This window comes from Parasteatoda tepidariorum, chromosome 1 (genome assembly GCF_043381705.1).
Source record: "Parasteatoda tepidariorum isolate YZ-2023 chromosome 1, CAS_Ptep_4.0, whole genome shotgun sequence".
Classification (NCBI taxonomy): domain Eukaryota; kingdom Metazoa; phylum Arthropoda; class Arachnida; order Araneae; family Theridiidae; genus Parasteatoda; species Parasteatoda tepidariorum.
Window position 1 is genome coordinate 42,256,471 of NC_092204.1, and position 21,771 is coordinate 42,278,241.

Below are 21,771 nucleotides of genomic sequence, written 5' to 3' on the forward strand. Positions count from 1 at the left end.
AAGGAATAATTATGCATAGGTTTACTTATATCTCTAATCACATTTACTATTCTACCAGAAAAAATATTTACAAATGAAAGAGATGGCCAAATATAAATTTTAGTTCTAATATTTTCAAAAAAAATATAAAAGAATTTTTATACATGATCGATAATTTCTTGAAACTTCTAACCCTTGGATTTCTGGAAACTTCCGGAATCCGGAAATCCGGATTTTTTCCTGGGCACAATCATCTCTGTAAACAGTTATTCCCAGAAAAGATCCAACATGCATTCATGTTTTTTTTGTTCGATTTTTAATTTTTTTCCTATTTCAACCTCATTGTAATTTTTTAATCTTTTTATAAATTAACTGATATTACATAGTCAGACATAGAAAAATAATAGTTTTCTTATCAAATACATATGATACAATTCAAATTTCACAGATTCATTTTTAAACCAAACGTGAACTTACTTCTCTTTTAAAAAGACTAGTTGTGGCCAAGCTAGTAGGAGCATCCCCTTTTACGATCGTGTCTAATTTCAATGCCTATTAAACAATTTATAGAAATATAACAAACAAAATGTGCAAATACAGTAAATAAATTGCATATTCTGCGAGGTTAAACTTAACGACATAAACCTCCTTTCCGCTTCATTTTTTGTTTTTATAAATATAATTCTATTCCAAATGCTTTTTTTATTACCTTATGTAAGAAAAATGATCAGCGATTTTTAAAATTAACTAAAAACGCAAAAAAAAAAACAAAAAAAAAGAAATTAGAATTGCATTCTTCTTGGTAAACTCGTTTCTATAAAATTTAAAGTATTGTACAAATTTCGATTCCTAATGCTGTTTATATTAACTTATGTCAGGAAAATAAACAGCTATTGGAAAAATTAACTGAAAAGTGAAAAAAGAAATAGAATTGTACTGCTTGCTGCGTTTTTGTAAACGACGCGTTTTTTCTCACTAAAATCCTAAACTATGTACAAAGTTTGAAAAAATGGTTCTGCTTATTTAAATTTATTGTGTTTTATTGCTCGTATTATATAAATTAATGCGTATTCAACTTATATTATTATAACTTATTGCACTTTCTGCATGCCCACCATTCCAATTGAAATATTTGCTCAGATTTTTGTTGTTTTTTTCCTCAGACAGAACCTCGCTTATTGTTGCTCTGCAAAATGTGATACTTAGAAAAAAATAAGTTTAAAAGCATAGTTGTAGACCAATTGTGCGACTGTTTTTAAGACTTAGAGAGAACTAAGAGCAACAATCAATATAATTATCAATTAGTCATTAATTAATATTTAGTTATTAACTGATTTTCAATTATTAATTGATTAAATGATTTCTATATGTAGTTATTAATTTTTAAAATAATCATTTTTAGGACACTATGTAGCAGTTTGAAATTATGAGGTTTAGGTAATATTCCGTTTGGTAATAATCGAGTGTAAATAAATGTCAATATACACAGGAAATACTGTTCTGTTATCTAAAAAATTGCTGGTTTTTATAAAAAAGTAATTTGAATAAAATCAGTGCATTCTGAGATACGGAAAAATTCCAAGCAGTAAAATACCGTGAAGAATTTATTAAATTCATAATTTGTTGAGGAAATGGAAATTAAGCGATTTCTCTGTTGAAAAAATGAAAACAAATTTAAATTTAATAAAACACTAATATAGATTTAATAATTTTAAAACCAGTTGAAAATTTTTTGGGCCCCTTATCTCAGTTGTTTTCTTTATTATAATAATTTTCTAATCCTTACTCATTTTTCTTATGATCTGAAAGAATTGTCTAAAGCACTTATTTTAATGTTTAGTTTTAGAAATAACGCTCAATTTATCTGATATTATTTTAAATCTTTTTAAAAATAAATTGAACTAAAGCTTTCTTGAGAATTACAAAAGCCTTTTATAAGCTTAAAAATATTACTGTATAACGTACGTATTGAAAGCTGTTTATTTTTGATATATATAACGGGGATAAAACGATGAGCCATGCATTTGTTTTTCATTTTTGATTTAAGTTCTTTATTTTTGAATAAAAGAGAAGTAAATTTTTAAAGAAAACAAAACTTTTATTCTAAATCTTGTTATCTCTTAAAGATTCATAAATACTTTCCTTGGAAAAGTGGATTTCTTTAAAAAGATCTTTCAATTAATTAAAAAAATATTTAAATGTATTTTGCGAACTAATTTAGATGTCGCCAACTACAAAATAATTCATTATTTATAACTTTTATAAATGCATGAACTTTGTGACATATACATCTCTTTTAATTATAAGAAATAATTAAATATTTCTTCAGAACTATTTTTTCATCATTATATATATTTAGGTAAAAATAATATTAATTAAATAAAATTAGTTTTTAAAAGTAAATTATTTCTTTCTTCGATACTCTTTTGCTTTTATTTAATAATGCAAGTCACTTCAATAAATTATTCATGTTCCTAGAAATAATTCTTGAGTTATGTTTGTAAACAGAGTAATTTTGTTTTTTCAGCTTTAGGCGATTCACTCCTTGTTTTGAAAGAACTGAGAAGATTACAATTTTTAATTAAATTTCACATTGATGTTTTCCGAATTTCATCGAAATGATGTTTATATATAGCTCTTTTTTATGTAGATAACAAGTTATGCATGTTGCTTCTGGCAAACATAAATAAAAGTAATCACTTATTTTTGATAAGGATTCTAAATGCAAGACACTTCAAAAAATTAAAAAAAAANAAAAAAAAAAAAAAAAAAAAAAAAAAAAAAAAAAAAAAAAAAAAAAAAAAAAAGCTTAAGCCTTCATTAAAAAAGTATCTTGAATATAAAAGTTAAAAGTATGTTGATTGATTTTCACTGGGATAACAGTATCTTAATTTTTAACTAATGAAATTATTTATTGCTGATTTTTTATTTTAAAAGTTTTATAAACTGCGGAAAATAGATATAAATACAACAAACACGGTTATAATTACTTTGTAAAAGCAAAAACGAATTAAAAAAAATATATTTAAAAGCCTTTATTTGAGTTGAAATTGTTTTTATTTAACTTGCTGAATATCCGGAAAAAATACGTAATTAAAAAAATAAATATCAATCAAATCTGCGAATTAAGATAGGAACTAAGATCCACACTATGAATTAAGATTTAATTAAGCTAATATAGGTCCTATTTTTTATTTGTTGTCCCTTTTTATTTGTTGTTATAACCTATTAAAAAAATATGAATTAACATAACACCAGTGGTACTTATAACCGGGGTAGCAGAAACCCACCTGAGCAGCAGGTGACACTGCAGATAATTACAATACCTGCAAGTTACTTTTTACCAATTTTTTATTTTTTGAAAAGGAAGGCAACAAATGGAAAGACATTGCTGAAACTCCTTTTTTTTAAAAAAAATTATAAACGTATTTCTTAAAAAAATATAAAGCTGAAATGATAGATCACTGTAAAGAACAAAAAGTAATGAACAGTTTCTGTTTCTTCATTGCAGACTTAACTGTGCAGGATTTACTCCATTCTTTGAGTGTCATTGTATAAAATTCAGTTTAAATTTAAGCAAAATAAAGTTTTTGTGTGTAAGTTTTAAGAACCTTATTTTTGTAAACATTGCAACAGGTACGTATGATTAACTCCTTCCTTCTCGCTCCCGTCAAAATGACAGGGTGAGGTTTCGCCCTCTATTTATCGCTCCCGTGATATTCCCGGGCTGGAGTGTTCAGTAGTAACGCGCCAATAAGAAAAAAACTAATTCATTTATTTTGCTCGGAAAACATTTTATTTCTCATTTTACACACCAGATGGCAGTACCAGGATATTTTTAAGGTAATCGTAGATAGTTAGTTTATTTTAAACTTGATGTCAGCACTAATCAAATACGTGTATAATACACGTGTATAAAAAAATCGGCACCTTTATGACCGTTTTCTTGAAAATTAGCCGATCGTTAACTGAGTTTTTACAGTAAAAATCTCTGACTCCATTAAGGTTGGAGAAAAAATTTGATTCGTGATGACAATGCTGAGAATTCTCTCAGTAAATTACTAAAATCACATGATTCAATTATGTTAATTAAATGATGGTTTTCATCAGTGGTTAATAAATTTTTTTTTATGATTTTCCATTATGAATGAGCTCCTTCACTCCAATAATTTTGATTTTTAGTACGAAATTTACCTTTATTTGAATTTCTACCAAAGTACCAAAATTGATTCTTTTTTTTTGAAAATAATTAGTAACGACACTAATACTTACATAATTATTTTTGACAAATTATTTTTGACTTCGAAGACCATCAAAAGTCGCCTAAGTATATTTGACGCCAGTGATGCTTTGTGCCAGTGATGTGGTATTAAATACTACTGGAAGGGCTTCATTTATACTGTTATAACCAAAAGCTATTATGGCCAATGTAGGTGTCGGGTAACAGGTTTTAATCTCTGTGGTAATAGGTTTCTTATATCCCAAAATACCATTTTTTGCGAAACTGATCCGTATTCTAATATCACCATACTACACAGTCATGGTAACTAATCCACAATCTTTTACATTTAAATAAAAATGTTGGTAATAAAATTTTTCATATTGATTAAGGCATCCGTCTGGTTTCGACAATTTTTTTTTATAAAAAGGGCTTATTTATAATTTTAATTTTATGATTGGTAAGCAGGGACCCTAAAATTATAAATTTAAAGTATAGTTTAAAAATTGTAATAGATATTTCCAAATAAGGGTAAATTTGAGCTTAAAAACTAAAGATTTTTCATGTCGAGCTAAAAGCTCTACAATAAATTATAATGCATGAATTTCAAAATAATTTTTTAATGATCAACAATTTTTTGTTCCCTATGTTTTGAACCAAAATCACGAATTTTTTTTTAAAAAAGACAATGCAATAGAACTAAATATTGTTTAATATTGAAATTGTCAAAGAAAAAAATTTAATTCTTATTTAAAGCTTGATAAAAATAACAAATTCACACTTAGACATTAGCATTTTGTTCAAAACATCATTAACATTATACAAAATCTACAAACAAAATTTGAAGAATTCTTAAGTAAACTTTTTTTGTAACGTTTGTTAGCATAGAGACATTTTCTCAAAATCAACGTTATTCGGAAAATGTATTTAAAATGCAAGAAAAGCTTGAAATTTAAGAAAAATCTGAGAAAAAATGAAGCTTGTTTCTATGATTATTCTACGAATAATATGAAGCTTATTTCTGAAAATGAATTTGATTTGCCTTAAAAATGTATTTAATTCCAATACAAAACATTAAAACACTCAAAGCATCAGAAATAATTTCATTTTCGGGAGTTTAATTCCGTTTTCAGTTTCGTTTGTCAGCAAACAAAAATACTACTATAACTTCATTTCTAAAATTTGTAGATCAAAAATTTAAAGTATTTTATAAAGATAATGAATTAAAGTTTAAGAATAGATGGAAAATAAATTTAAGTCGAAATTACCGATTTTCACTCAGTTGAATGCCTGAAAACATTAAACAGTCATATTTAACTGTTTAAATAAAATGTGTGTTGTTAATTTTATAAGCACCTCCATCTTACTAAGCTTTACTATTCTATTTTTGATTTAATAAGCTTGAGTATTGATTTTAACATATTTAAACTAGACTGTATTTAAACATTTTAAACAATTATGCAAAATCTATTAATTATGTAATGAAATAAAATGGTGACTAGTTGGAACAAGTGAAGTTAATTTTATGCACTATTTTTCTACCATTTGAAATATTGTGGAGTACTAGGACTTCTGGGATAGTATCCATATAAATCGGTGAGTTGTTAAGTCATAATCAATAACAGCGGCGTAATTAAACAATACCATTTAAAACGTTAAACTGTGCGAATGCAAAATGCACCGAATATTTATTACGGTGATAAGTTTTGTCTCAGCCTTATAGAAAATTTTCTGAAATACTCAAATTGTTCAATATTGTAAAAATAAATATTAATTAAAAAAAGTACACTATTGATTAAACAATGTCTAATCAATTATTGATAAATATTTTTATAATTTTATTATAAAAAATAATACATAAATAAGCATTTCAGACCAAACATTTACATAACAAGCGTTTAATAAGAAAAAAAATTAAATTTTGCATGTATTGTGACTTTTCATCATCATAATTTATAAAACAAGATTAAAAAAGGGCGATTAAGATTTTAGATTGTTTGACTTTAAATCTTTGACATGAGTAAAGGTTTTCGAAGATTGATAAATATTTTGATGATTTTATTAAAGAAAGGAATACATAGATAAGCATCTCTGACCAATTATTTGTATAACAAATTTTTGGTACAAAACATTTTCTTAAATAATGCATATATTGTGAATTTTTATTCCTGTAATTTCTAAGGCAAGATTAAAAATTGGCAATTAAGATCTTAGAGTTGTCTGATTTCAAATCTTTGACACGAGGAATTTTTTATTTTGTATTTGAAATTAACACACAATTATATTTCAGTTAAAGTACATATTTAAGTAAACAATTAGGATCATACTTGTCCAATCCTGACGAACTCAACCTGTCTTGCTTCCTCTTTTCTTCGTGATGTTTTTGATGCATCAGAAAGCACATCACTGAAAGCTCTTCGGTTTAACATTGTCTGTAATTAAACAATGTATTGAAAGTTTTTCGAAAGAAAATGGAATCTTTATAACAATTTTTGTTTTCTACATTAAGAAGCTAATTAACTCAATAATGCTGGATAATAGAGTGACAAGAGCTCAAAAGGAGGGGATTTTTAATCATGATTTTCATTTAAAAAATTTTAAAAAAAATCTTATCTTTAAAAATTAATTTAAAAAAAACTAAACAACTGAAATCCTCCTTTTTAAATTCATTCCGTTGCTTAAAAAACCACTTACCTCAGAAACATCGATAACTGTAGTCAATAATGCAGTTACCGATAAATGCAATACCAACTATTGTAGTCATTGGCGCAGTTACTGATAAAGGCAATACCGATTATAGTTGTCATTAATACAGTTAAAGATAAATACACTACGGATAATTGCAGTCCTTAATGCAAATCATTTTACTCCTCTAAGTGTTAGTATCAGCATTTTTGTTCATATTTAAAGCTTCAGGTTGTATCATAAAGCTGGTTTTCTTCATATTATTCAGTGAAAAGTAGTATGTAACGGGAAAAATACTGTTTAATTTTGCCCAGAGATTTATGGTTTGAACGGTGAATTAGAGTTTTATCAAAAGAACTTAAAAGAATATTTTATTTTTTAAAATCTTTAAAAAATCAAAATGTTATTTTTAAGACAATCAAATTTAAGAAAAATGAAAACATTGACATTAAAGGAAGAATAAGTTCGTTTGGTAAGTTAAGCTGTAATTGTTGCCACTAATTTAATATCTTAGCCATACTTGTGGTCGTCATTTGAAATGTGAGGAACTCTGGTTTTTCTCAACATTTTCAAAATCATTGAAATCTCGCATCGAAAATTATCATTAATAGCTCGTTTAAAACTAAATTCCTAAATTACTAACTTGATTAATTGATTTTAAAACACTTACCCCTCGATTTTCTGCCATATGCTCTGTATATAGATCCTTTATCAACATGTCTAAAGTCCTCTCCCTTTTCTGAGCAAATGTAGGTGTGTTAAAAGCAGCTTTTTCACCATTTATTACTGAAACAAATATGAACTTCTGTTATGGTCTGCTTCAAAAAACATTTATAAAATTGGAAGTTAATTTGTTCCGATTCTTTTTCTATCAAGCTCTGTTTCATTTAAAAATGAAATTTGTTCTGAATATAATGAACTAAAAATATTTAATTTAATAATTCATTAATTTTATTTAGTAATGAAAAACCTTTCCTTGGTAAAAATTCACACGAGTTTACTTAGTAGCTCACTATAAGAAAATTCACGTAAGATTAATCACTAAAAAATCATTGGAGTTGACGCTTAGAAAGTTTAGGAAAAGAAAAAGTGACATTTTTCTAGATTTAAATGAAATAATATTATGGGTGAAAGTGTTGGGATAAAAATAAAGAGCCTAAGCAAAATATTACTTTTAAGCAGTTACTTCAATTACCATTTTTTCAATGCAGTACGAATTGAAACTAACGGTAACAAATAAGAGGTAAGTTATAATAAAAACTATGCTTGACTATTAACAACTTGACATTTAATTAAAAAAATAACTTTGCAGCTAAATTTGATAAATAAAAGCAATTTTAGCAACAACAATGGTTTGCTAAACTTTCTAACTGCCGTGGCATAATTAAAAAAAGCAAAATATTCTTGTTATTTTAGAATAAAAGCAATAGACAAAATAACAAATAAGGTTAAATTTAGCAAATTTATTAATTCAATAGACTTTTACAGGGTATAGGGCAAACATAAAATGTAGAAGGAAAGCGAGTGATGAGGAAATTAAATTTGAATTAAGAGCAAAAAAAAGTATTAAGAAAATTTTTCAGGATAGTACACAACTCATATTAAACATAGATTAAAGTAAAACTATCATCGAATTTATTAAACTACTGTCAATAAAAATATTAATATGTAACGAAGCTTCATTTTATCAACTAATGAAATTGTATAAGACTGTTCTTTAAAATATGAAACTCCATTAAAATTGTTTGACAATTTGTATCTCTCGGCAAACACTTATTAAATAATCAGTAAATGTTTCTCTATTAACAACTAAACATTAAATTCAAGCAACAACTTCACAATTAAATTTTTTAAGTAAGTGCAATTTTAGTAAAAACAATGGTATGATGAATTTTCAAATTACAGCGCCAGAACTACAAAAAGTAAAATACTTTTGCTATTTTAGATTTAAAAAAATAGACAAAATAGAGAACGGGATTAAATTTAGTAAATTTGTTAATTAGATAGCATTTTTCAAGGCATAGGGAAAACATTTAGAATGAAGGCGAATCAATATTTTACACTAGTATGAGATGGATATCTTAAAATTAAACTTAAAAAAAATAATTTGATTTTAAGAGAAAGTTTTAGTATTATATTAATCAGATATTAATAAAGTAAAACTATCATAAAAGTAATTAAATTTTTCTTAATTAAACATGAATGAACAACGAAGCTTTAATCAACCATTAAAGTTGTAAGGAATATTATTTAAAATATAAAACTCTACTCAAATTGTTTGACAATTTTTGTAACTCAACGAAAGCTTATTAAAAATTCAGTAAATGTATACCATCCAATAATCTTATATCAATTCAAACTCAATTTTGAAACTTCCAAAGCACCACAAACGCAATATGTAGAAGGAAATACGACGCCTTATTTAATGAGTGTTAGCAATATGTACTTTGGAAATGGTATTGAATTCGATAGAAAATTGTAATTTTAACAATTTCAGATTGGCACAACAACGGCATTTGCCTTCCGTGAAGACGAATAAGTCTTTGAGATTGATTCCTTTTGCAAATTGCATTTCTAAATAATTTCCGCTATCGTTATTGAAATTGTGGTTCAATCTTATAGTCTAAAGCGTCTTCAATTGCTTTGATTTTAAATAGGGAAACAGCTATTAATCTCTTGACTGTAATTACTTTTAACTAAAACAATTTCACTTTGAGTATTTCGAAATGTAATTAGATATTGTCAATAGGATGAAGGGGCTTATTCAGAATTTAATTCTACTTTGCGTTTGACATTTAATGATTTATTTTTATTGCGAATTTAAATTTAGATTGCATCATATTTATTTAAAAGTAGTAATTTGCGTTTAATGACACATTTTTTTTTAAAAAATTTAAATGTTTGAAAGTGTTGGCTAATTTTTTGATACTTAAAAATTGGATTTAACAGTATAACTGATTTCTACTGCTGTTTTTAATTAAAAAAACCGATTGCATATTTTATAAGAGAGTAGCAATTACTCAAATATTAAGACATTGTAAAGAAGTAAATTATTTTCAGCGAAATAATAATTCCAATTTTTATTGATTAAGACAAATATTTATGTAGGTAATACTAAAGTTATCAAAATCAGACAGTGCTTTGAAAAATATATATTTTAAAGTATTTATGGCAGATTTTTTTTAAAGATTGTTTAAGAAATAAGACTAAAACCTATTGGAGTTAATAATAATAAAATAAATAAACTGTCTTTTGCATTTAAAGAATTAGAAATGGATTAGATTTTTTAATATTTAAAATATATTTTATAACTTTGTAACATTAGCCTTAGTGCGTATTTTTATAGTAAAAATATGCATATTTTACTAATTTACAATTTAGCAAAAGGAAAACTCAAAGTTAAAACATGAAGTTTTGAATAGTTTTTGAACATGGCGTACTTTGAAAAAATAAGGTTACAGATAAAACTTGGAAAAAGTTCTGTTTAAGGCTAAAAAAAAGTATGTTGCTATTGATAAAAACAAACACAAACTTACATTTCACGAGAAGAAATTCCCTAAACTCTTGATGGTTTTTGAAAATCGGTGGATTTGGGAGAGTCGGGCCAAATAATGGAACTGACTCCTCTGAATACACTGATAGTCTGTAAAATTTTGAATTTAAATAAATATATAATAAAATGTTGACATTTTTCATAAAACAAATTGATCAAAAAAGGGAAATACTATTACAAAAAGGAACATTTCTTATTTATTCTTTTTAATATAAGTTCAGTGGTCGGAAAGACTACATTATTTTTGTAGTTTCCTACAACTATTTTGTTACAAATGTAGTTAAATACAACTTCTTTGTTTTAAATGTAGTGACTACAAACTACTTTGGAATTGTGGTAACTACTTCACCACTGTAAGGAGACGACTTTAGATTAAATGTAAAGTAATGTAAATGTACAAAATATTTCACGTTTATATGAATAAAAAACATGATATATTTATTCAGGGAAATATTTCTATAATTTATAATATATAATTTCGATAATTTGATATAAAATCAAATTATCGAAATTATATATTATAAATTTTAGAAATATTTCACTGAAGAAATATATCATGTTTTTTATTCACGTTTACATAAGCCAATTTGATATTTCAAAACATTTTTATCAAATTTGTTCATTTGATCTTCAATATTTTCTGCCTTTCTCGACAGCGAATATTTAATTTAAGAAATGATAAATTATCATATACTTTAAATCTTTTAATTGTTTAATGGACTTTTATTTCCTTTAAAAAATTATGTTCATTGAAAATACGTTCCCTTTTTTTTACATAACATCAATTTTTCACGAGTGTAATTCACATGTCAAAGTGTGACCAAAGTTATTAATTGTCTATTTTTTTGTAATGGCAAGTTTAAATGTTAGTTATACGTGATTTTAAATACGTAATTCCTGTTAATGCTCAGCTGCAGCAACATGGTCTTTTTTATTGCATTCACTGACAGACCCGCGAGGATTTTTACCCATAAAATTTGAAAAATTAGTTGCGAAAATTAGTGTGTGTTCGAAAAATTAGCAACAGCCGTGTTTTTTTACTAAACTATAGTTAAAAATAGTTTCCGGGAATCGCTACAAACTACTGTTTTATTTGTTTTTGTATCGCCCTACTCACTACACTAAATTTTTAAAAAAGTAGTTCACTACACTTCAAACTACGAAAAAAGTAGCGATCACAGTACTTATAGTGGGAGTTACAGTACTTGAGTTTCACTACTTATAGTTAGCTACTTTCGACCATTGCATTTATGCAATGGTTGCATATATGCATTGCATATACCCAGTATCATATATGATATTGCGTACCATGACATACGCAATCATGACTAGCAATGTTAGTGACTTCAAATGCGCTCCAAATGCATTTTAATATAGTGCTTTTAACTACAGTATTTTACAAGTAAAATAAGAACTTTAAACTATGAGCATTTTACTATAAATCTTATAAGTAGTGTCTTAAAACCTAAGTTTTAATGTTATGAATGGCTTAGGAAAATATTATTTCTGATAATTTATTTTTCCGCACTATTTTTAAACTTGCAATTATGGTGTTAATTAAATGAATATGCATGCCATTATATAATTGATAAGTACATCGTAAATAATAAAACAGTTACTGAACCAAATAATGATCACCAAATCAAGTATTGGAGATAAAAATTATCATTTTAATGGTGTTGATTGTACTGCTTTAAAAAATTCTCATTAGTGCTATAATTAACTTGAATAAAAATATTTCAGTAAAAAAAAATTATTTCATTTCATCACGTCATTTTTTGACTTGCAGTTTTTAATCCTATTAATTTGCTTATCAGTTATTCTCAAACAGTATATCATAAATAAGAAAAGACATCATTTCTGCTTGAAAATAAAAAAATTATCTCCATTTAGTTAGAATACTGAAACATCTTTTAAAAAAATATTACAAGAAAATATTCGGTAGTTTTATTCTATAAATAAATACAGCTGATTTCATCACTGTACAGGATGTAGTAGTGAAACTTTGAATTTTAAAGTAACTCACAAGAAAAATATTTTTGTTATTGTTTTTATTAAAGCAAGTACGCGTAAGCATTTTTCGTAAAAAAATGTCTCAAACTGTAAACTTCATAAAGATGACATCAAAGAAATTATGGAGTCTGCTATAAATACACTTTGAATGATTGTTGTTGCTCATCTTTCCCATATAATCCCTAAGAAGTAATGAGAGAATACGTGACATTCAGTAAATGATGAAGACATAAATGGGGCATAGTACGCGTGGCAACTAGAGCCTCGAATATATCTTAATCCCTTCTAAAGGGAAATTTGAAAATAAATCTTCCCTGATCAAGGGAAAGCTCAATCAGATTGGAAATGAACATGGTGATATAAACAGCATTCCGTGGAATCTATAAAATTCGGCAATTAGTATATAATTAAATAAAAATTAAGGTTTTTTATGAGAATATTTTGTGTAGCTTATGTATAATTGTGCTGTTTAATAAAACTGTAAAAGAATAATTGGGAAATCACTACAATAGTAAACAATTTAATCAATCCGATATCGAATAATTATTTCAGCATACTTGCACTTTCGTCTATTATTTTTTCCTGCCTTTATTTGAGCAAATTATGTAACTTCCATTTTCTTGTGCAACATTCATAATTATTAAGTACTCATAAGTAACACGTTAGAAATTAGTAAAATATTTGAGTATTTTGGGTAGTTTACGTGTAATCATGTTGTTTAATAAAGTTATAAAAGAATAATTGGAAAATCACCACAATAGTAAACAATACACCCAACCTGATATAAAATAATTACTCAGCATACTTGCACTTTCGTCTGTAATTTTTTTCTGCTTTTATTTGTTCAAATTCTGTAACTTTCATTTTCTCGTGTCACATTTTTAATAACACTTTAGAAATTAATAAATATTTTTTTTTATTATGTCATATATTATATTTAAAAAGTTAAAAGTAAAGCAATTAAATTGCGAAACTCGTATTCATAAATAATGAATTTAAGGTTAGGGCAATTATGGCAAAAAATTATGCTATTAAAATGCGTCATTAAATGATGTCAAAGAAAATATAATTAGGTTATTATCATTAAACTTGGTTTCATACAAAAATTCATTTGATATATGGAAGTTAATGACTTCCTATAATAAAAAAAGCATTCAACAATACATAATTAATTATCTGTCTAATTATTTTGGGATATTATTTTAAAAAAAGAATGATTCATAGCGGCTAATTCTATTTTATCTTAGAGGTGAGCGAAGAAATTTCTAAAGAAATATTTTCACAGCCAAGAAGCTTATGATAGTAAAAAAATGTATAAGGCGATATGAATTGCCAAAATATTTTTTCCGTATACCACAAATTAAGATTTTATGGAAATAAAAAATGACTTTCAAATCGGTTTTTTAAAAATTCTTAGATCACATTTATTTAAATTAATGATAAGTATTTTTTGATGAAATATTTTTCTAATGGCAAGTATAACTTATTTTAATCCTATGGAAAAGGTATATAAATTTCAAGTGAAGTACAAGTCATTATTTTTATTTAATATATTTTTTTATTAATAAATAACTTTATTATTCATCGTATATAATCCTATTTACAATAAGAGAATTAATCAATAATTAGTTAGGATTAATGATATATTTTTAATAAGTATTTTTTTGGTTGAAAATTCTTTAATCAAAACCTATGTGAAATGTTAATATTTTCAAACAAGATTCGAAAATTTACAAAGACTCTATTTAAACACTAGAAAGAATAAGGTGCCCGTGTGAAAAATTTTTTTTGTTCAGTAATCTTCTTATTACTGCACTTTCAGAAATGAAACTCTCACTTTCATCAATTTAGCAATCTATTGTATTTCCTTAATTTTGCGAATCATTTCATCACGAAATCGCGTGATTTGTGACGAAACTCCTACTCTCAAGCATATGACGAAAATGTTCCCTCAACTGGAATATCATCTTAGTGCATTGTGGGTGATTGTTAACAAGAATAAAGACCTGACGTTTGAAAATAGAGTAAAGAAATAAGCCGATCGGCTTGCATGGCGGTCATGAACTTTGCCTCGTACCAGGAAGATATCGGGTTTGAATCCCACTTCGGGCTCGGGTGTAATTCATCTCTATGTACTATCTATATTTGTTGTGTTCTTGGGGTGACATTGATTCACCTACATGGTGGCCCCGATAAAGTGATTATTAGAAAAGTTGCACTAGATACACTAGGCACTACAAGTTTTTTTTTTGTTGAAAAAATAGAATGGCGAAATATTTCTTTAATTTTGACTAAATACATTTCCTCAGAAAAGAGACGATAATTATTGCGTCACTTGGACGAAATTTTTGCTCGAAGCATATATCAGGTTTCGCCAAAAACGAAAGTTTTGTGATATTTGAGTATTCATTTTTTTTAAATGTATCTAAAAAGCAGTACGATTTTCTAAGTTTTCATATATGATCTAAGTTCGAATTAATTCATACGTGTAAATATAAAAACATGTATCTAGAATGGCGACTGGGGCAATAGTGGCCTCTGGGGTGTTTTGCCACCTTACAGAGAAATTCACTGTTCCTCGGAATCATAATAACATATTTTCTAGTACTAAAATGCGTCCTCGTTTACATTTTCTTTATTTGTTTTCTTTTTGCTTCTTTTTCTTTCAATTATTATGTATATAACAAAATTCGCTTCATTTATTGTTCTCTTTGCTTTTTTTTTTTAAATTTAACTAATGTGATACGAATTATTGTCATCTTTATTGTCATCTGTATTGTGCAGTTATGAATTTTGTAATTGTTTACTTATGTGCCGAGTTTTGTGCGAGCTAGACTGTCGTCCAGACGTGGACTATACGGTTAAGGGTTTTACAAACTTAAGTACGTGTCCACGTCTGGAAGAAAAAAAAAGAANGGGATCCATTGGAGGACGATTTGCTTGCCTTTCAGTGTCAGGTCTTTCAGACAGTCAATGCATTTCTGAATGGAGATGGATTGGGGAATCAGTAAATATATATACGTGTAAATATAAAAAGGTGTATCTAGAATGGCGACTGGGGCAACAGTGGCCTCTGGGGTGTTTTGCCATCTTACAGAGAAATTCACTGTTCCTCGGAATCACAATAACATATTTTCTAGTACTAAAATACGTCCTCGTTTACATTTTCTTTATTTGTTTTCTTTTTGCTTCTTTTTTTTCAATTATTATGTATATAACAAAATTCGCTTCATTTATTGTTCTCTTTGCTTCAATTTTTTTTTTAAATTTAACTAATGTGATACGAATTATTGTCATCTTTATTGTCATCTGTATTGTGCAGTTATGAATTTTGTAATGGCTTACTTATGTGCCGAGTTTTGTGCGAGCTAGACTGTCGTCCAGACGTGGACTATACGGTTAAGGGTTTTACAAGCTTAGGTACGTGTCCACGTCTGGAAGAAAAAAAAAGAAAAGTACTAAAATAAAGTTTTATATATATCATATATAAATCTATTGAACTTCAGTAAGAAATATGAGGAAATAATAAAGAGCCTGATCGCACAATACTTCAATACTTGACTTTTTTTCTTATTCTACAGTAGTTTCAAAAACAGAATTAAATAATGGATAAAGACTTTATGAAAGAGAAATCATACAAGGAACATATATCCTGATTACACAATAAAGCGGTTTAAAGTAAATGCGCTTTAGAAGAAGTGTAGTGTATTGAATGTTTTGGAGGTAGTAAAAGATAACATATAAGTGTCATAAATTTTCAGTTTCATCAATTGAAAGAAAAGTATTTCAGTTTATTTCTTATCGTTTTAATTTTATTATTTGTAAAAAATGGAAACTCAATTATCTGAACAACGAAAAAATACTGCATGATTGAAAAAAAAACTGATTCCCATTTATCTGACGTTTTTGTTATTTAAATAGAAAAAAGCTGTACTTATTGAGCTTCTACAATTTCTTCATTAAATGATTTTTTGGTACGTCACATCATTGGTTTAAACAAAAAATATCTTGGAAGGGTCCTACTGGCTCCCTCAAACTATCAAAGTACAACGAGAATTCCAGTCTTTAGTGTTCAAGCCAGATATTTTATTCAGATAAAAGAAGTTTAAATTTATATCTATATTGATATAAATTAATTTAAACATAAATAAAACAGATAAATGAATAGTAATTACCTATAGGAATCTTCCTCTCTCTCATAGGAAACAACTGCAAAAATATCTTATAATAGTTAAGAAAATAATTCCATATGTTACTCTAAAAATAATTAACTTTTTACAAAGCAATTGTAACAATTGAACCATAATATTATTTCAAAAAGCTAAATACACATGTTAGTTCCATGACATTATAAAATTACATATTATGTGTTTTTAACTAAAAACATATTATTAATTTTATCAAAGATGTATTCACAACTCTCATTTGAAATTAAAACTTTCCTAAAGTCAATGATGAATAATTCATATGCCATTGCCTATTTTTTTATTATAAGCAAATGATATTCACATGGGTCTTTATGGCCCAGAAGTAGGCGTTCAAGGTAGGTGGTCGAGATTTTGTTCAAAACGGAAGCTCCTTTATTCAATTCAATTTTAGTTTAAATAATTAGCTTAGTTTATATTTTACAGATTTAAAAAAAATGAAATTAAAATTTGAATTATTAATTTTATGAAAGCTTTAAATAAACAAAACACCTATTTGATATTAAAACATTAAAGCTTTAACAAAAATTACTTATGAATATTTGATATAAAACAAGTAGGAATTCCATGTAGGTGTTAGAGGTGTTAAGACATTCAATTCATACTTCAAATTTTTAAAAAAAAAATTTTTTTTCAAATTTAATAAAACTTTTTGCAATATTTTTATGAACATTTCCTATAATTATTTATAAACTAGTTTTCATAAAATTTATTTTCACTCATTTACTACATTTACTGAACTTAAAAAAAACTGAAAACTATGGTTGAACCACTGAGGATATGAAAATATTCAGTGGCCTTTCTAATATACTTAAACAGGTAATGTGAAGAGAAAAAAAAATTTAAGGAGTACGACTGGTTTGAAATTCCTTTAACAGCAAATATTGAAGAAGCTCACTTAACTTACCAACAAAACTCTTACAAATCAGAACCAAGAAAGTAGACATAAATTCGAAAGTAATCATCATAAAACCAGCTATGACGAAATTTTTTGAACAAAAAGAGGAATATTGAATGGGTTATACGATATAATTCAGTGGCTTGTCTTACGAGTATATACCTAAACTAGAAATGAAAATGGGAAATTAATTTAAAGAGTACGATTAGTTTAAATTTTCCTTTACCGAATATATTGAATGGACTTGCACAATTTACCAATAGAGCTCTCGCAAATCAGAACCAAGAAAGTAGACATAAATTCGATAGTAATCATTATAAAACCAGAGCTATGACGAAACTTTTAGAAAAGAAAGAGGAATATTGAATGGGTTATACAATATTATTCAGTGGCTTGTCTTACGAGTATGTACCTAAACTTGAAATGAAAATGGGAAATTAATTTAAAGAGTACGATTAGTTTAAATTTTCTTTTACCGAAGGGACTAACACAATTTACCAATAGAGCTCTCACAAATCAGAACCAAGAAAGTAGACATAAATTCAATAGTAATCATTATAAAAACAGATCTATGACGAATTTTTTTTTTTTTAAAAAGAAAAAAAATATTGAATGTGTTATATGATATGCAGATATGAGGAAAATGAAACTCAGTATTTTTTTCCTTCCTCTTCCTCTTGAAGAATCATAATTTTATAACGCAGTTACTAAAATTATCGAAGTACCGATTATTCGACTGTCACAAGAATAGGGGTATGTAGTAAAATCAATAACATTAGATAATCAAGGTAACTTTTCAAGTTGAATTTTTGAGTATGAAATAATGAATAAAATTATGGAATAAAGTTAATAATTAGAGTATGTAATAATGCTTATTAAAAAGAACCTGCGTATTAATTTTCTGACATAAATAACTATGCAATATCTTGAAAAAATTATAAAATTGTTTTCAATTATTTTCAGGAAGTCAGATTTACATTTCATCGACATAAAAGCAATATGATTGGATTTTATTGAATTTTTAATTTAATGGCACAAGGCCTATAAAAGCAACACTTAATCTGGTAAAATCAGCTGTAAACATGTTGAAACCTGTGGGGGGGTCATCGAAGGGAGTGCCGGATAATGGGAGAGTCGTATGTTTTGGTTCTACCCCTTGTCAAAAAAAGAAATTACTTCAATTGTCTAAATGAAGAGAAAGTCGTTTGCTTCTTAGAAATGCAGGCCCTGACATCCAGAAATTACTCTTAAATATCAAGAATACTTAGATATTTGATTTAATGGTTTTAATGTAGATTGAAACCTATACCTATAGGACCACATTATGTAAACCTATAGGACCACATTATGTACCACCTAATTAGACTATAAAATTATTCCCTTGGTAGGGTACACTACTACTCGGTAATACTCGTATAATACGTGGTTCAATTTGAATATAGTAGTAGGAGTATATTTTTACATAAGAATCAAGAAGTTCTGGGGGACATCATTTGGGTCTCAAATATAATCAAACAAAATTTTATGTTTTCATGCTATTATAATAGATTTAACTACCTTAAGTTGTTTTTTTAAAAATAATTTTTCCTAACAGTTAGAAATTGAAAAGAATGATTTGTAATTGACAAATTAGAAAAATTGATAAAATGGTGATTATAGTATGATTAAGCTTACCACAATGCCGCTTCGAAAATCATGAATTGAAGTTATTTTTTAATTTTATAAATCACCTTTACTGTAGAAACAATGTACAGCGAAGGGAACCAATATGCTAGTAAATTATACTGTTAACAATGATGCGAAAGTTGGTGAGAGGTATAAAAGTTTGACTTGATCTCATCTAATCTAATTGGTACACAGCTTAAGAGTTAACGTGTCTTAGGTAAATTCTGATCCATTGTCTATCAGTAATTTTCTTGCTTTTTTTCGCTTTTTTCATTGTTTCTACGTCACACTCAATTTAGAACAATTAAAAAGCACAATTTTATTCAAAACGTAATATCGTTCATTTTTTTAATTTGGTCTTGGCACAGAGATTCATTAATGTTAGGATCTTTGCGAAATAAAAATAAAAATATTGCATAATTTTTCATATGATTTAGCAAATGGAGCAGTATACTAGTATATGGATATATACTAGTTTTCTGATTTGCAACAGAACGAGCTCAATAATTTTTTGTTGTAAGAATAGCAATACATATTCTACATTTTATTTTAAAACCTGCTAAGTTTATGAAATAATCTGTAATTTATGTGCCTTTTAAAATTCTAAGCGAAATTCAAACATGTTAACTTAAAAAAACATAATAAAGAGCAGTTTAAACTAATATTTACCGTTTCATTATTTGAAATCTTAAAAAAATAATATAAATGGAACTTATATCTACAATACTTAATATCCGCATTTTATATATTAAAGATTTAAATCTTTCAACATTCATTTATAACGAATAAAAAACATAATAATTGAAAATTTTTGATATGAAAAATTCAAGTTTTATTTAAAATTTCAAAATACGTGAATGTGTTTGATCAAACTATTTTTAGTTTCATCTGACATTTTAATGCAGCCTAAAATAATAAGATATAAATTACCGAAATAAACATTTCTGATAAAATTTTACTTTAACTTATCTTCCTTATAACTCATAAAAAATTTATTCAAAATCCAGACTGAGATGAAAAATAAAATATTGAATGTGATGAAAAATTTTAAATACTTTACTATTTTTTGGCAGATTTAATCTTTCTGTTGACGTAATGCGCAATCAAATCTAATTATTTTCCTTTTTGACGAAGCAATTGGGGCTGTAAGAAGGATGATGTGTCACCATAGCAACTGGTGAAAATGCTAAAATAATAAAATGATGAGAACCTCACGATTAATTTTGAGCAATAAATAAAATTTTCAAAAAAATTCTTTTGTAGTGGGCGTAAGCGATAGGAAATATTTTAAGTTAGCGAAACACAATTTGTTTCTAAAATACGTCTTATTATGCTGAGCTACCAAAATTTCATGCAAAATATTAAGAATAAAGGACAGTTTTTAAGAATAAAACTAATAATTTCCTTTTTGGGTTCACTTATTAATGTAACTTTGAAAATTGAAAATTTTACAGCATATTTATTCTTTATTTATCATATTCTTTTATATGTGGCATTTCACGAGTAAGGTGTAGGTTTTGAAGTTTAATAAAATATGATACCGATATACCCTCCAACTGCTGCGGAATATCCGTAGTTTTACACAATATTTTTTCTAGTGGTAGCAAAGAGTATGTATTAATATTTCAACAGTTTTTTGTTCACCACTACACATAAAAAAATTTAAACAAATGTATACAATGTCCGCCGTGACTTTAAATCCTTATATAAAAGCTGTTAAAATTTCCACTTGTCTTGAAAATTTCTGGTTCCGTTCTCTTTCACTGGAAAAATATTTCCGAAAAACCTTAAATGTTGGAGGATTTGAACAGCAAATATTTTTGTGGATAGAACATATTGTCGCACATAGAATAGGTATTTCTAAAGTTTTTTTTTATCACTGATAAAAAGATGTTTGTTTTGCAGAATATTTTACACCAGATTATCAAAAAATATTATGGATCCTATCTGTAGAGCAGAGTTATGTAATGACCTGTTTTTCTGTTTGTTATAAATGTTTTAGTTATAATAAAATTTAAAAACTGAAAATTTAGTCAAAACTAGAATCCTATGTTCATCTTACTAAGCAGAATAAATTAGCATAGAATTGTATTTGAGTTCAATTTATGTGCCAACGATACGTGTTTTTAAATTCCTTTACAGCAATTATTTGAATCACTCGGTATGCCTCTTCTACAAAAGTGAGTGTGAAAATGTATGATTATTTAGCTTATTTACACTTTAAAGTATTACATTTAACAAGAAATTTAAAAAAATTCTTTGAAAGAATTCAGCCTCTCAACTATATTTTATTCAAGTTTGTGCCTCACTTGAATCTATTATTTATCCTTCATTAATATGTAATAAAAATACAAAAACTAAAATTAACTAAATTAAAAAAATGAATATCAGAAATGGATTCTTAATTTACAGACTTTCTTTAGTTAAAATATTTCTAAATACACATTTATAGCTATATTTTCTTATCTAAGTTTTTTTCTCAAAAGTTTCCAAAAATTATGGCTTTGCAATGTATTTGAAACTCCTTAATGAAAAGTAAATTAAGTTTTAAATT

General features: G+C 26.5%; 1 protein-coding gene across 12 annotated transcripts in view; it reads right to left on the reverse strand.

Moving 5' to 3' along the window:
* Positions 1-21,771, reverse strand: part of LOC107436145 (GTPase-activating Rap/Ran-GAP domain-like protein 3) — a 563,687-nt gene that overhangs the window by 27,991 nt on the left and 513,925 nt on the right. For all 12 annotated transcript variants that reach the window (XM_071179212.1, XM_071179217.1, XM_016047730.3 and 9 more), the window contains 5 exons: positions 16,625-16,670; positions 10,420-10,526; positions 7,554-7,669; positions 6,526-6,630; positions 457-531 (listed from right to left, as the gene is read on the reverse strand). In XM_071179212.1, coding sequence (XP_071035313.1) covers positions 457-531; positions 6,526-6,630; positions 7,554-7,669; positions 10,420-10,526; positions 16,625-16,670 — 449 coding nt within the window. The remainder of the gene's footprint in view (positions 1-456; positions 532-6,525; positions 6,631-7,553; positions 7,670-10,419; positions 10,527-16,624; positions 16,671-21,771) is intronic.